At 37.4% G+C, this 16348-nt stretch overlaps 1 protein-coding gene across 1 annotated transcript in view; it reads right to left on the reverse strand.

The window, feature by feature from the left end:
- LOC149029423 (E3 ubiquitin-protein ligase BRE1-like 1) overlaps positions 1 to 15583 on the reverse strand; it is a 37727-nt gene extending 22144 nt beyond the window's left edge. Inside the window, exons 1-11 of the mRNA XM_089141862.1 lie at positions 15048 to 15583; positions 13377 to 13538; positions 13212 to 13290; positions 5259 to 5483; positions 5007 to 5168; positions 2329 to 2522; positions 2151 to 2234; positions 1913 to 2032; positions 1626 to 1812; positions 1342 to 1502; positions 1199 to 1270 (exon numbers count right to left, since the gene is read on the reverse strand). Coding sequence (XP_088997988.1) covers positions 1199 to 1270; positions 1342 to 1502; positions 1626 to 1812; positions 1913 to 2032; positions 2151 to 2234; positions 2329 to 2522; positions 5007 to 5168; positions 5259 to 5483; positions 13212 to 13290; positions 13377 to 13538; positions 15048 to 15164 — 1563 coding nt within the window. The 5' untranslated portion in view covers positions 15165 to 15583. The remainder of the gene's footprint in view (positions 1 to 1198; positions 1271 to 1341; positions 1503 to 1625; positions 1813 to 1912; positions 2033 to 2150; positions 2235 to 2328; positions 2523 to 5006; positions 5169 to 5258; positions 5484 to 13211; positions 13291 to 13376; positions 13539 to 15047) is intronic.
- Positions 15584 to 16348: the final 765 nt, after the last annotated feature.

Here is a 16348-nt window from a genome sequence, read left to right on the forward strand (position 1 = left end):
AAGACATATTTAAGAAAGAAGAAGCCCATTGGATCAGGCTCATCAAAAGCCTAAAGCTATCACACAAATCAGCCCATGGCTTTCATGGGCTAGGACTGTTTTAGTGGGTTAAAGTTAGCCCACATATGTTGAACTTCATGGTCTAGACCTAAGCCCAACTCTACTTTTTGAAAAGTCAATAAAAGGGGTCGTGGTTTGAAAATAAAAGAACTCATTGTCAAAGAGTTAGGTAGTAGTTGAATTATTAATAAGTAGGTGGTGTTAGCTAGTAGTTGAATGTTACCATTAATGTTTATGTCTCTTTAAAATGTTATATAAAGAGACTTATATAAGAGGTGAAGACACAACTAATCTATTGAAATCAAATTGTTTTGTTAGCATTCCTTCTCTATGGAGACTCCTTGTGTTTGATCAAGGTAGGTTGGTGTTCGATCCAATCGAACCACCTTGCGGTGTGAAGCCCGGGTGTTATATTGTTATTTTCAATTCCCTCATATTGTCCTTCAATTTCTTCATCATAGTTCTACCCCTATTTTGAAGATCTATTTAGCCCATTTTGTTATGCCATTATCCTTATAAAACCACTCTACTTTCAGCCCTCTTTCACATCTAAATTCTGTTTCATCTCAAGTCTATCAAATATGAACTTGATTCCCTGTGAAAGGTCCTATTTGGCTACTGTTTTGATCAATCAAATACAGTACTACATTACATGGTCTGAAAAGAACTTCTCTCCCCTTCAGTTGCTGATCAACGGGTATAATGCTGTCATGACATTATGTGTTGATGGGTTTAACTAAGCCCAAAACATGGCCTCAACAAGAGCAAGTCTTTAAGCCCATTCAATATTTCAATGTGCCATTGCAGCATTAATGAAGCAGGGCTTTTCTCTCTGAACCCAGATGGTTTTCCTTGCTATTAGATTAGTGTTGCCTTCACTGAAATTGATGAACATCGACTAACTCGTAGGATGTAAATAGCTTAATGCTTCCGTATATAACAAAATTCTCTAGTATTAACGATGCCAGCTAAAGCAGAGTGGGTCAACAAGGGGGCTGCAGAGAGAAGGGGGTGTATGACTACACTTCAAACAGTCAAACCAACTAAAAATAGATGTCCAAGCAACTCCCAACTATAACTCAGTTACTTGATCACAAGGAAAGAAAATAATACAAATAAACTTAACAGCAGGACATACCACAGCCTGCAATTTTTCAATCTCAGCATTCTGATCAGCAGATCGAAGAGATAAACTTTCCAACTCATTTACCTGCTCAGAGGGATACACATTTAGTACATAAATCGCCAAGCAGAATATGTTTCTCAATGCTGGGTACGAACCTTCCTATCAAGAATATTGGACAAAAATTGAACTTCAGCTCTCAGTGAATGAACCTCTGAAGCAGCCTCTTTATATTCATTAAGTTGGTTTTGCATGATACCCATATCTTTGGGAAGTGAAGAAACCAAAGTTTTGAATTCAGCAATTACTTCTTTCCTTCCTGAAATATAATAGATGTTTCAGGGTTGTGATATGGAACAACACAACAGGAAAAGGGAGGGGGTTGCGAAGGGTCTCAACAACATGTTGAAGTACTAAAGTCCTACATCTCAAACTTGTATACCTGGTTCTTGTGAAACCTCTTTCAGCCTACCCTCCAAAAGATTCCTTTCATCAACTCGTTTCTGTATCTCCTTCTCTAGCTCACCTACCCTAGCAGCAGCAATTGTAGAAGCCCTTCGAAAAACATCAGCTACATCAGCTTTCAGGTTCACTTCTTTTTCCCACCAAGTGAAACTATCTTTCTCAACCTACAGTTTTAGGTTTAAATTAGTCAGTCAGCAATACCAAACAGAGATGCCATCAAGACCAACACAAGCATAAACGAAAAAACTACCGACCAGTTACCACCTGTAGTTTCTCGTATAAGCACTGATACTGGGTCATTTCTGCTTTCGATTTTTCAAGCCGATCTCTTAACACCAAATAAGCATTGGAAGAGAAGATTTGCTTCACATCCTTCAAACTATTCTGCTAATTAATGTACCCAATCAAGACAACAATGAGGAACCACATTGACAGAAAAAATCTTATATCCAGACAATAATTGGAAGACATTGATGCTCAGGAATAGGTTCAACGAGCTGACCTGCAAATGAGATAACTGCTTCAGAATTTCTATCCTCTCTGTGTAAAGATTCTTGAGTTCTACCAATCGAGATGAAGCCAATTCCTGTCCAAAGGTTCAAACCACAGTAAAAACATGCCACCTTCTAAACTAATTAACCCAAAAGGAGTCTTCAAAGAGAAGGCCATGAGAAAGTTACCAATAAGTCCTTCAGTAAAGACTCCATATCTTGCAGATCTCTCTGCTTATCTCTGATCTTATCTCCAACAGCATGTCTACCACTCACATTTAAGACAGGGAAGGATGCACTTTGTGCTGCATCCCTTTGGGCTTTCAGGGTTGACAGTTTAGAGTTGCTTTCTCCCAAGTCTGCAAAAGTACACTCCAACTCTCCTACAAAACAGCAATAGTGATGCAAGCATCAACGTTTGTACCATGGTCACCACCAGTATAATGTCATTATTTCTCGACCAATAACATTTTTGTATCACTGCAACTTTTCAAAACTTCAAATCGACTGCTGCTATTTTTGGTACTACCACCGTTCAATAACTGGATCTCCACAGATGCCAAGAAATATACTATCCTTTCATCATTCAACATACAAGAGAAACTTCCCAGATTCGAGACATCATTCCAAAGAAATAATATGAAGATAGTAAAGGGATGATAGAATTATCAAGGTTAGTCAGTGGGAAGTACAAATGTTAACACTCAGGGAGACACAAGCTGGCCTAAGAAATGCCAAGATGGACATCCTTCTCATACAATAAATCAACTTACTAAAACAGAGGCACACCTATTGGCCAATGATGCAATTGGATATAAACATTAAAATCTTTACTTTAGTTCATTAACTATTAGAGATCGCAGATACTCTGCCATACTTAATTTATTAGCACCTTGGTATCCAAAAACTTCTCCCAACTAAATGGAGTCAGCTCACAGACAAGTTCACAATCAGCACGATGCATCACTGAACACCTTGGAACTTTAAGTGCTACCTTCAACAAAATCTAGATCTACACAAAGTTTCTCCTCCATTACAGCCCTATATTAGGCCTGCATCACCTAGCCACTTAACCTCCGGGTCCATAACCACATAAACCTATAGAACAAAGACCCAACACCCATATCTATCAACCCTAGTTGATTTTGAAGGCAATAGACCAATTTGCCGTTGGCACTACATCAAGTAACAAGCTTTTGTTTGTCAACAGAGCATCACATGTCCTACTCCAAATAGGAGCATGGATGAAGAACAAAAAAGACACACTCCACATAACTATTACATGAATAGTGCCACAAAATACTTGGTTTGTTTGAAGCTGTTCTCTACAAGATTTTGTGGACCAATCAAGTAGAAAAAGATTCTATCATGGTGCTGCCATACTTTAGTTTCTACTTTTAGTGCTAGAAAGTATTTTCAATTTCATTGTGAAAGAATCTGAGGTAGTTTCTAATTTCAGTTTGTTTATCTTAGGGGTTTCTATTTTAATATTCCCAGGAAGAATCTGATTTAGTTGCATGGTTTCCATTTCTTTTCATTTTTGAGACTTTCTGCTTTGTAAATTTTTAGCCAAGCCATAAATAGGACCTCATCATTGGAACAAAAATAAATAATGAATAAAACTTTTAAAAGAGAAGTTGAATTTGTGGCCTTGTGGCCTCGGTGATGAAGTAAAATCTATGTTCAACAGCTGAGATGGCTGTGAGTGACAAACAGCGTGCTATGATTGTCGATCCCCCTAAGCTTTTTTTCTATCTATCCTTCTAATCCTTGTACTCATATGTGAAAATGAAAAATGAAAAAGGAAAAAGGAAAAAAGCAACAACAGTTCTAATTATTTAATTTCATCTTCACTGTTCTGATGATCCTGGCTGCAATCAATCTTCCACTGGTCTCTCTGGTTCAAGGTCAACTAGCCGATGGATGCATAGCTGCCTGACACCTTTCATTTTTTGAGAGGAGCATCGGGGGTGCTATATGACAAAAGCATGCCTGTGAAACTTAAAAAAGTTTTAAAACCACCTATGACTTGCAGAGCAGAATGTTTGGCAATTGAAAAGAATCTAAAAAGACGAGGGTAGTGGAGATGAAGATGTTGAGGAGGATCTGCAGCAAGACAATGAGAGAACGAGTAAAAATGATTGCATTAGAATGAAATTAGGAGTTGTAACAATTCAGGACAAGCTTTACGGATGTCAAAAAAAGTTTGTTTGATGGAACTAAAAAAAGGTAGAGGCACGCCTAAAATGATCACTGGAGAGGAATAGATATGCCTAAGCCTGGTGTTCAGGACCTCAGCCTAGTCTGCCTACGAACAGAGCAGTGTAGAGGACAATGACACATGTTGCTGACTTTGTGCAGGGAGGTGTTCCTAGGATGCTGCTTTCACTATTGCTTTGATATCACCCTTTTCTTATTGCTGATTTTTCCTTATACTTCCATTTACTCTTCTTATACTTCCCCTTACTTCTTATATCAGTAATACTTCTTCAGCATCTTTCAGATCCTTGTAGCTGACCCTGTTTAGTTGGGATAACTCTATGGTGATTGTTGTTATCATTGTTGGCAACGGGCATACCTGCCTGACTGCATTGATATTATATGCTCATGTTATGGACATTTTTTTGGAATTGTAAACAATCAAATATAACATAGTGCTATGATTAATAGGGTGACATGATCCCAAGAATCTTTCCAGTTCTCACCCATCAAGAACAGAGTAGATGCTACCATCAATCTCTAGCATCACGGATACCTTCACATTTCTCCTTAAAACAGAACTTTTTTAATAGAAAAATGGAGTTTCATATTTTCAGGTTTGTATTACATGGTGGACAAGGTTATGGCCAAAAAAAGAAAAGGCATACCGGTGAGACGTTTGAGTTCAGCTTTATTCTTTGCATTTATGTCTCGACAGCACCGCACTTCACTTGCCAATTTCCTATGCTTCAAATGAAGATCACCTAGAGCTACTCTTAACTTCTTAACCTCTGCCTGTAAGTCATTAGATGCCTTGTGTCTGCCGTGCTCTGGAGAAATAACAAAGTGCAGCCAAAACTAAGAAGGAATACAACAAGGGACTATTATTGAATTAAATTACTTTCTCACACACATCTTACCCTCTTCAGGAAGTGCCTCCAGAAGTGGACCATAGAGTCCATCTTTATAATGCCACAGGTCATTAATGCCAACTACAATGTTCCGTAAGATGTTTGAAGTCTTAATGCAAGATATTCGTTTATCTTCAAAGTGATTAATGGATTCATTTGGTGCACAACTATTTGTAGCACCTGTCTCAAGAAGTCTTTCCACAAAAGCATCCTCAGCAGGAGATGATGTCCCATCTGCAACATAAGTTAAACAGCATTCTAACTCAGCAGTAACAAAACACCCAACTTTAGAATCACCTAGAAATGAAGAACTATGATGCATAGAACAAAGACTAGTACCCTTCAAAGAGTACATCATAAATGTATATAATTCAGTATGGCATCATGAGTACAGAATAAATAAATACCACAATACCCTTCTAGAGTACAACACAAACTTTTCAACAACAATTATAATACGAATATGGCATTCTCTCATGTTTGTGAAGAGCACCTTCCATTCAGAGTCACCCATTTGCTCATGACATAATTAGCTAAGGCTTAAATTTTTAGACAGGTGGACCATTAGACCCCAGTTGACATTCAACTTCAATGCAAAAAGAGTTTGTCATGGCGACATAGAGCTTTAGAAGTCCAAGACCATGGAACAATGCATGGTTGTCAAAGTGTCTGCCTAGGCGGTTGTTTTGAACTGCTTAATTGACGCCCAAACTGCAAAGGAAGCATAAGTCATACTCAACATCAAGAATCAATGAATAAGTAAATGCCTAGGGGATGCTTTGACAATCATGGTTTGATGAGATGAACTAATGTTTGTGTTCTTTTTTTGAATAATTTTTCATAATGATGATTCTAGAATGCTTGTTTTTTTGGATGAATGTGACTATTGAATATCCGTTTAGCTTATTATAAAAAGTAGTTGTATTGAAAAAAGTAATTTAAAAGTAGTTGCATTGAAAATTTTTGACCCAACCACTTTGGTTGCCTTATTGTCGCCTAATCGCCTAGGCAGCCCCACTCACTTTGGCCGCCTTGACAACCATGGAAAAATGTGCAATAGTGATTGAGAAACCATACACCTCCTTGAACAGACATGGGAATGCATGCCAATGAACTGAACGTTTGAAACTCAAGTCTGAAATTTGTCAGAATTCTATCTGAGCCAACCCTTGTCCGCCCAACAGACAGGAACTGCCACACAACTCTTCCAAGCGGCAGAACTAGGTGTCCCATGAAGCTCTTTTTTTCGGACTTAGCAAAGGCAAAATTTCCATCAGTAAAAAGCTAAAAGAAAATGCAACTTAAAAGTCCAGAAACTTATACTGGTAAAGAGTATTCAGAATCAACAAGTCATCTTCAACCTTAGGATAAAGAACCAGAAGGCCACAATACTGTAAATCAACCTAGAGGGAAATAGGTTGAACTAGCGGAAATTATCTTTTCAAAGAAAAAGAAAAACTTAACCAAATTAGATTTAATCAAAAGATGTGAGCAGAAGACAAGGCAACACAAACTTATGGTGGTTCAACTCAAATACTCAATTGAGTCTATGTCCACTATTCTCTAACATTAGAGATAATTCCAAGAGTGATTCCCTTTCAGTACAATAGGTGCAGAAACAACAGCTCTTACTATCTTGTTAAGGACAAAAGAACCTTTAGACAATCTTTCTGGATGAGAGTACCCAATCTCTTAAGGACGTGAGCAGAAGATAAGGCAACACAAACTTATAGTGGTTCAACTCAAATACTCAATCAAGTCTATGTCCACTCTTCTCTAACATTAAAGATAATTCCAAGAGTGATTCCCTTTCAGTACAATAGGTGCAGAAACAACAGCTCTTACTATCTTGTTAAGGACAAAGGAACCTTTAGACAATTTTTCTGGATAAGAGTACCCAATCTCCTAAAGATGAGAGAGACCACATAACTTACTCTAAACCCAGCCTAGAATCTTGGCACAATCAATAATTCCAAAGATAAGAATGGCAGAAAGCGTTTCTTATCAAGGGTGTGACATAATACCCTTGAGTGATGATGATGAACAATGATATGAATGCTAAGCAATGCACCAATGATCTCCTTAACTAGCTTCTTCAACTTGATGATGTGGGAGGAAGCATGTATTGAGTTCTCCAACCCCAAGCTCTTCAATGGAGAGCAACTGAACTCAATAGAACTTTGGATTTCTTTTCTTTTTTTTTCCTTTTTTTTTTTTTTTTTTTTTTTTTTTTGGGGGGGGGGGGGGGCAGGAGAGGCTTGGTAGGCTAATTAGTGTTTGATAACTGTGATTAAGAGTGTCATTAGGACTTCTATTTGTAGCCAAAATCATGGTTTGAAATCTCGCGAGATCTCACCAAGATCTAGTTCTTTTGGGACCTTGATCTTGTAAGTTGAGTCAATGCCAAAGATATGCAATATCTCGTCTGAGATCTCAGTTCAATTCTTGAACTCAGATCTCACAAGATCTCAGCTCAACCTAGTTGTTATAAATACCCCATCTTGGTCCATACGAACCAAGATAGCTCAATCTTGACCTATCTCAACACTCTTACGCTTTGCTGGATTTGGGATTTTAGCCGGATTTTTCAAAAGAAGCATTTTTTTCGTGTGGTGTTTCTCAATAGTGGACTCAAAATTGTGCTGGAAGCACTGGTTTATCACAAAAATGGGGGGGGGGGGGGAATCGAATTACACATATGATTTGGGTTGTCCCTATTCCAAAATTATATATTAAAAAGAACACAAGAAACAAGAAACAGGAACATCGCCCATACAATCTGTTGGTCATTGATTTACTCTTGTAATCTCATGATGTAACTTTTAAGTACACCAGTGTTGTAATGTGAAATTATGAACTGAACATGTTTGATGTATTATTCAACTTTAAACCTTTATGTTTTCATTTATATCAAGTAATGGTTTATGGTTTTTTACATTATATTTTATAAGTCTGCATGTTCAGCATATTTGTTCCAAAGTTAGGGTTGAGTTGGAACTCATATATACACTCGTTTTCTCACAAATCTGAGGCATGTGTTTAGAAGGCCTAAAATACGCTAAACACCAAATTCCAGCACAAATTGAGCTCTAATACCTACCAAGATGGGCCCTCAGGTTGGGTAAAGTAAATCACGGATTTTTACCCCATCTTGGTGAAGATCTTGCAAGATTTCGGTTTTTTGAGGGACCAAAATCCTAGTCTAGACCAAGCTCTCAAACCATGGCCAAAATGTGGGCTTGATTTGAATCCCAACTGATAAAATGCGCTAATTTTTTATTTTTTTAACATAAAAGGTCAACAATTAGAAGCTTAGTTTGCTTGATGGAGATGATCGACCTGCAAAGCTGACGGTTGCAACCGTCAAGCTTCCAACTCTAACAGTCAACCAAGCTACGTTGCCAAACGGTAAACTTGCACTTTGATTGTCACTAATTTGGGCAATTTAAGATTATTTTTATAAAATAGGCAATTGTCCTAAGGTTCACACGATAGTACTTCATGCACATGTTCAAAATGCAAAACGTGAAAGTGCATTTTTTGTTTTCCACAATTACAAGATAACATGTGTCCTAGGCTAAATCAGGGCGTTGATGTCTTGAACTTTCTCTAGTTCTATGCTCTCAAAGAACATCCTCTTATGTGAAGGCATCTTGAGTAAATTATCTTGGCTTAATGTATTCTTTAAGTCTCTTGAATGTGATTGAGATAGCTTTCATTCACTACACGCTCTTAGAATGGTTTCATCCATACATGCACAAGTGTGTCAAAACCATGGTAGAAGATCTCGCTCTCGAGAGCGAGATCTCACCACCTTGAAAAAGAGAGATCTCAACCATCTCGGTGAGATCTCGGTTGAGAAATACAATTTTTTGGCATCAACTCGGTGACCCATCTCGGTGGGTTTTAGGGTCCCAATTGGGTTGAAACTTGGTATATGGCCTATTTAAGGCCTTTTGAACACATTGGTGGCGTTGGATTTGACAAAAAACAACCCTATGTGTGATTTCTAAGTCTACCCATAGTGTGAAACCGAAATGTTGTAGGATTAGGGAATGCAAGGTTATACAACATGTAATATAGAACTTTTAAGGCATATAAATAAAGAGCAAGTGTATCAAATGCATCAAGTAACCTAAATGTAATCTAAATTCCATCCATATGAGTATCACAATCTCAATTTTCAAGAATAGAATAATAAAATTATACAACTATTAGAAGTTTTATATGAGTCATTAAATCATAAGTTCATAAGACAAGAAGAGAATGACTGATCTTCCTTCGATGTTGTAGAAATGCAAAGAGTAGTTGCAAGTGAAAATCCAACCGAAATCCACAAAAAAGGCAAAAATTGAGAGTTCCAGCGAGATATCCCAAATCTCTACTCTCGACCTCCATCTCGTCTCGCATATGTAAAAAAACGAGATATCTCGCCAGATCTCCCACCATGGTCAAAACCTTCTTGTCTTTCACACAGGTATATTGTTAGTGCATTTGAGTATGCATATGTGGTCATCAAAATTAGTGAGGGGTAAATGGGTCACCCACCAACAAATACTTAGATAAAACACTTATACTGACCAGCCTAAATTTTTTGTTCCTTTCCAGAAAAGGTGAGAAGCAGACAGAAAATTTCCGATTTGAATTTTGGAAAAAAAATAAATAAATAAGGACTAAACCTGTTCACATCAATTTCCTGTACCACTCCAGTCATGTCAGAAACAATAAACAATACTGGTAGGGAACAATAGAAACTGAAGGAAGAAAAAAGAAAAAGAATACAAGAATAAATGGGTTTGAAAAGCTATGAGACGCCAATCAAACCTTGGAAAATGGGAAAAATTCATCCAATGCTCCAACCATAAATCATATCCCATTTTGTTTCATAAATCCAGCTTACTACTTAAAAAGGTCATGATTCACAAGGACCAAATTCATTTTACCAATTTGCTCTATAATCTTTCAATTGTAACTAGGAAACTATATTTAGAACTCATAAATATAACACACAACCCATACAACCAAACTTGTTCCCTTAATTCAGACTAAATGCTGGACTTTGAAAGAATAAAACAATTCATAAATATAACATACAACCCATACAACCAAACTTGTTCCCTTACTTCAGACTAAATGCTGGACTTTGAAAGTTCCTTTTATTCTTTTGCGTTTCAGATATGAAAAGCATTGTGTTATCTGTGTTTGGTTATACTAACATTTATGTTAAAGCACAACGTGATTGATGACACCCTCACGTAACCCTGGGATACAGGGCCAGTAGTACAATCTTTTCTAAGAAAGCAGCAGGCAACCTACGTTTCAATACCTTGCTGTTTGGAGTCAAATCACAAAGGACAGCAGTAATTTTAGGTTTATAACCCTGCTACCTACGTCTGGAATTAATGGACAGCAACCAATCTTTCAAATATCCTCACAACAGACCACTTATATGGCTTGAATCCTTTCTGTCCAGGTCTGATTAGCAATGCACAGCAGCAAAATTCTACCCAAGGGACCCTATGCTTGCTGGATCTGGTTACATCACACACAAGGTAACAAAATAGAAGAAAGAAAAATGCATGTTGATTGAATTAAGAAAAGCTAAGAACAATCTTCTATAACTAGAAATATCAAGGAGTCAAACACAACGTCGAGTTGAAATCTTTCCACGAACAAGTATAGGGTTTGATTCTTATTAGCATACCTTTGTAATCCTATAGTACTAGACCAAGAGAGGTAAAACAAAACCACCACCAACCCCTCCCCCCTTAAAAAAGAAAAGAAAAAAGAGAGGTAATAACTCTCTTTTTTTTAAAAAAAACCCTAGCTTCACTGTAACATCTCTTTGGCATGGAAGCGTAGGGAGTCCTAAAACATCTGCAAATAATTCATACCTAATCATAAGATTCATAACCCAGCCTATGCTATTTAAGGAACAATCAAATAATATTTGATAACGCTAATAAGGACTGAATAATTCGTGTGTGCCAAAAGGACTAATCAATTAACATCTACAACTTTAATAAGCACTACATCATGAAAAATAAAAAATAAAAACCAAGTATTAGGATTTCGTATTCAACCCCTGTAACTATGTTTCAGGTCCATAAAGTTGGCCGATTACAAAAGGAACACAACCAACGAAGGCCCACAAACCTATCAACCTTATGTTGTTCCTCCAAAGCAAAACATTTCCTGTTTGGTGCCAGATCTGCATCATCTTCTTCACGTCTTATTCACTTTTTTGTCCCCAGTTACTAGGTCAAGGTAGCGGATGTACAATAGTCAGTTTGAACCATTCTAAAACATTGTAAAACGTCTACCTCTGCAATTAGTTTAAGACAAGCTATTTCTTTGTTTCATACAAATGAAAAATTCGTCACCAGATTCAACCCCTCCTGGTGAGTGTTGCCATTTGATCCTACAATAAAAACAAGCCCAAGACCCAACCCATGTAAAGGACTATCACTAAAAACCTGACCCCTTATAAGAATAAGCTTATCATCCAACCATTACCATAAAAAAGTCTGAAACCACAAAATCAAATAATACAAGAGACCTAACTTAAAAAGCAATCAAGCACAACCTCGTACAAAAACAAAACATGCACATCCAGATGCATCAGATGCCCTGCAGTGTTAAGCATGCCTAATGGTCATTGTTCCCTTGGAAAGACTTAGACAACTATGAACATAAGGTACATATGATACTTCAACAGATTGAAGCATCAAAGCTCTGGGATCTAGCACCATGAATTATCCAACTAGTATTGGACACGAAAGTCAACTAATACAGTATCCAACAAAGAACAAGGCAAACAGACTGTTTTGGAGGGACCAACTTAAAGTTTCTCATCTAGAAAAGGTCTTGAAATACTGATTCACACATTATCAGCTCCTATTGGCAGTTCACTGGCAATCTACCAATGTCCTAGACTCAGAATACAAACAGAAAAAGCGGGGACACGGCATTTTCCTCTTTGGGAAGATAGGGGATGGTCAGACTCGACCTAGTAAGGTACAAATATTACATTATTATACAGGGGGAAAAGGCACCTCAGTATCAAAGGCTTTTGCACAAGCAAAGTCCAAAGAGGCAGTTTTCCGAACACAGCCTTACCCCAGCAATTTTTTGCTGAGAGGCTGTTTCATCACCTTAACCTCAGGCTACAACTGTAGTCCACCGACCATTGCGCCAAGGCCCACCCTCTACCAATCCAGACAATGGCAAGCAAACTTCTTATGGTCAATGCTCCACATTATGCATTAGTGAAATATGTATGTTATAGGGTCAGCCTTCACCACGTATGGATGAGATATGCTAACAGATCCTGGAATTGTTAAAAGGGCACCACAGAGGCAAGAGGAAGGTACATATATCACATGCAGAAGCCGGTAAGAGGCTTTACTAAATTCAACAGTAAGTAGACAGAAATGTTCTTTGAGAGCAAGCAGTAGAAATACCCAACCTAAAGGAAGGTACATGTATCAAAAGCAGATGCAGGTAAGAGGTTCTATTGAATTCAACAGTGAGTATAAAGAAATGTTGTTTCAGAACAAGCTATACAAATACCCAACATTTGCAACTGGACATGAGGAATTCCAACTGAGTATCAGCTCAAATAAAATACAAGTAAACAGCTATTTGAGAAACCTGGAGAAAGTCAGCCTAGAAAAAATTTCAGTGCATTTTTTGCCCGTACAGTATTACAACTACAACATTCCAAAAAATGGAAGGATGCAACAAGCCCAGTTTAGACTAGACCACAAACTGACCTAGTAAAGGAACCGAATCACAACGATTAAATAGAGGAAGACAGGAAGTGGCCCAAAATAGTTAGTGCAATGGGGGACGGGGGAGTCATTTGATGCAGGTAAGGCCATGCAAAATCAGCACCGTCATATCAACCACGGCAAACCTGCAACAAGATACAAACTAACCAGGAGGCTGTGCATTTCTCACCTAAAGAATGGTTCAAATCTTTTCTGCTGCCAACTGAGCTTCTTGTCCGAATAGAACAGGATTCTATGTCATCCACAAGCTGTTAAAATGAAACATAACCAATTTTCCATACATCAGCACAATTTAACCTCAGACTTCTAGAAGATCACTGGAAATGCAAGTTACCTGTTCCCATGAACTATTAACAATTTTTAACGTGGCATCATAATCACATTGTTTCTCTTTGAACTGACAGAATTTATCATCAAGAGCAGAATATTCAGCCTTCTGAGCTTCTAGCTGCTGAACAAGCTTTTGATTTTGATATTGCAGTACAGCAGTGTCAAGCTACAAGGAAAGGAAATTCGAAGCAAATAAGCAAAACTGGCATGATGACGAAGAGTCTAAAGTCATGAAGAACCTAAATTGTTAACTTCAACTGAATCTACCAAAAAAATTCAGACATAAAGAGAAAAACACAAAACGTATTAGCAGCAAAGAGAGAAAGAGACAAAAAAATAAAAATAACCACATTTCCAAAAATAAATCCCTACAGGAACTTCAACTGCAAAAAGCCACATAAACGTTGTCAACTAGAGCTTAAAAACTCCCTCAACCTGAGTAAAGCATTCAAATATGGAATGGTAAAAATCTATGAGAGCAACAGGCAATTTTTTCAGCCACACCACTTACATGCGCATATAATGAAAAAACCAAATTTAAACAATAACCAAATGGAAAGAAAGTAGTACAACCTCTAACTAAATTTGACTCTGCCTCTTCCATAGATCATTTAATTCATGATTTAGTATTTAATCCCCATCAAGCAAGCTAGGCTGGAGACAAGTTCACAATTATCCAGGCAAATGAGCCAAAAAGATGTTCCCCCGTTAAAAAGATAAGTAAGCAATTTTTTTAAAATATTTAGATTCTAACTGTTCCAATCGGTGGTCGGTTGCAGTCTTTAAATATATTAGTTATAGTAGCGCACCCTTTGCATTCCGTTTAAGAAAAGTAGGGTTTATCACTGAAAAGACGGTAGAGTAATTCCTTGCCAAATTGTGCACCTTGAAGTTCTTCATTTTCAGGGTAGAGCCCAACTACCTTCCAAACTATGACTGGAGAGCAAAAATGAGTTTATGAACCATATCCAAGCAAAAAATAGAAACACAAAATGCCAGAAAGCAAGAGCAGATGGATAGTTCTAGACTTCTGCTAAATAATGAATACAAGTGACCAAATATTATGACACTTGCTCAAAAAATGAATCCTAGCCTATCTCTAAGTGTGCGGCGAGGAAGTGCAAGCATATTGTACTGGAATCATTCATCTCATAAACTTCCTTTTGTCAATATCATTGCAGTTGTTTTTCAGGTTCCTTTAGTTCTATATAGACTTCCATCCAACTCACAGGATCCCAAATCTTTCATAAGTAGAAGAAGAAATATGCCAAAGTTGAATATTCTACCAACAATGAAAACAACGAAGGAGGCCACAGAAAATAACAGCATTAACACTCACTCATGAAAACACGAAAAGGATATTTTGCTTATTTTAGGAATAAGTATAATAGCTCTGAAAATTATCAATGATCTAAGATAACAAAGAAATAATTTATCACAGAAACGATTCATGAATTTAAATCCCAAATTCAGTCTCAGCAAAAATATAAGAGACGATCCCTGATCCATATCACAAACTCCATCTCCTATATTTTTTATATGCCTAGTCTGTGACGAAACTGCTTCTTAACCTAACCAATACAACCAAAATAGCTCCATAACCAAATAATTCGCTAGAATGGTCAAGAATTGTACAGAGTGGAGAATAAGATAAAAGGAGGAGGAAAAAAGAAACCTTTTTATCTTCCGAAAATGGCAAAAACGGTTGCTTCTTAGCAGCAGCGGCCGTGGGCGACACCGAACTCAAGTGCCGGCGCTTCCGGTCTGGCTCACCTGTGCTTCCCATGGGCATAGAGAAATCCCTACACAACTCCTTCGTTCTTTGGTCACATTAGGGCAAACGAAAGCACATCACTCCTCTGAATAGTATAAAAGCATCCCCATATAAAAATAATAAAAGGGTCGTTCTTTATCCAAGTAATTGATCTCCCTGTAAACCCTAATTCATATACAAAGCTCCAAAAAGCAGTAACAAACAGATGGGTGGGGGAAAGGATTGGAAAAGGAAAATCTAGGGCTGATAACAATATATCACGGAATAGATAACCGTTTCAGTTATGTGGTGAACCCTATTTTTGCAGATTCGAATTGCAGAACCAATAAGCAAGATCAAGTTCCTATCACTGTGGTGCGCGACTGAATTGCATGATACAAGAAAACAGGAGAAAATGGCCTCTTTTATCTCCCTCTCTCGTTCGAGTCTTTTTTCTATAGTTCTACCAAGAGGAGAGAGAAGGCTGGATTGCCTCATTATATACACAAGCACAAAGTTGTCAATTAAGTAAGCGCGAAGGGCTTATTTGGTATTTCAAATAAAATGCAGTTGCTTCTTGTTCCGTTATAACTTCGCTTCGTCATTTCTATTCCCGTGCCTTTCTCTTTCACTATTTTATCTTTCTTTTCTGGGGGGTTTATAAAAAAAGAAAAAGGAAATTCCTTTTGGGGTATAAATTCCACAAGGAATTCATGTATTAAGATTTTTTTTTCTTATTTGCCATCTGGTTACGTGGGAGTTCGACGCTTCACAGTTAAGATGGTCCCTCCCAATCGGCTTATTTAAGCGCAATTGTGCTCTCTTTCAAGCTCAATAAAGACTAAGGTAGATTGGCTTAATGGATCCATAATGATTTATATAATTACTGTAATAATTAAAGCACGTGTTATGAATATAATCAACGGATAGATGAATAAATACATGTAGTATGTTCTTGTTGTAGATCTGCGTTCTTAATTTTTCTTGAATCTTCCAAAACCTTTCACTCTTTGGAATATTTCTTGAGAGTGTGGAAACAACCTTAAACTCAAATATTACACATGATACTACAAGACCCAATAAGTTATTCCCTAACCAACTACTCCCACAATGGTAAAAGTCAGTAATACCCTGACTAAATATCCTGAATGAATATGGGTCAAGATAAATGACAAATGTTAGTTAAGCCCATAACTCAACATGGACTTGATCATTATAAACCA

Source organism: Hakea prostrata, chromosome 1 (assembly GCF_041222555.1).
Source record: "Hakea prostrata isolate BN-2017 chromosome 1, UWA_Hpros_2, whole genome shotgun sequence".
Lineage (NCBI taxonomy): Eukaryota > Viridiplantae > Streptophyta > Magnoliopsida > Proteales > Proteaceae > Hakea > Hakea prostrata.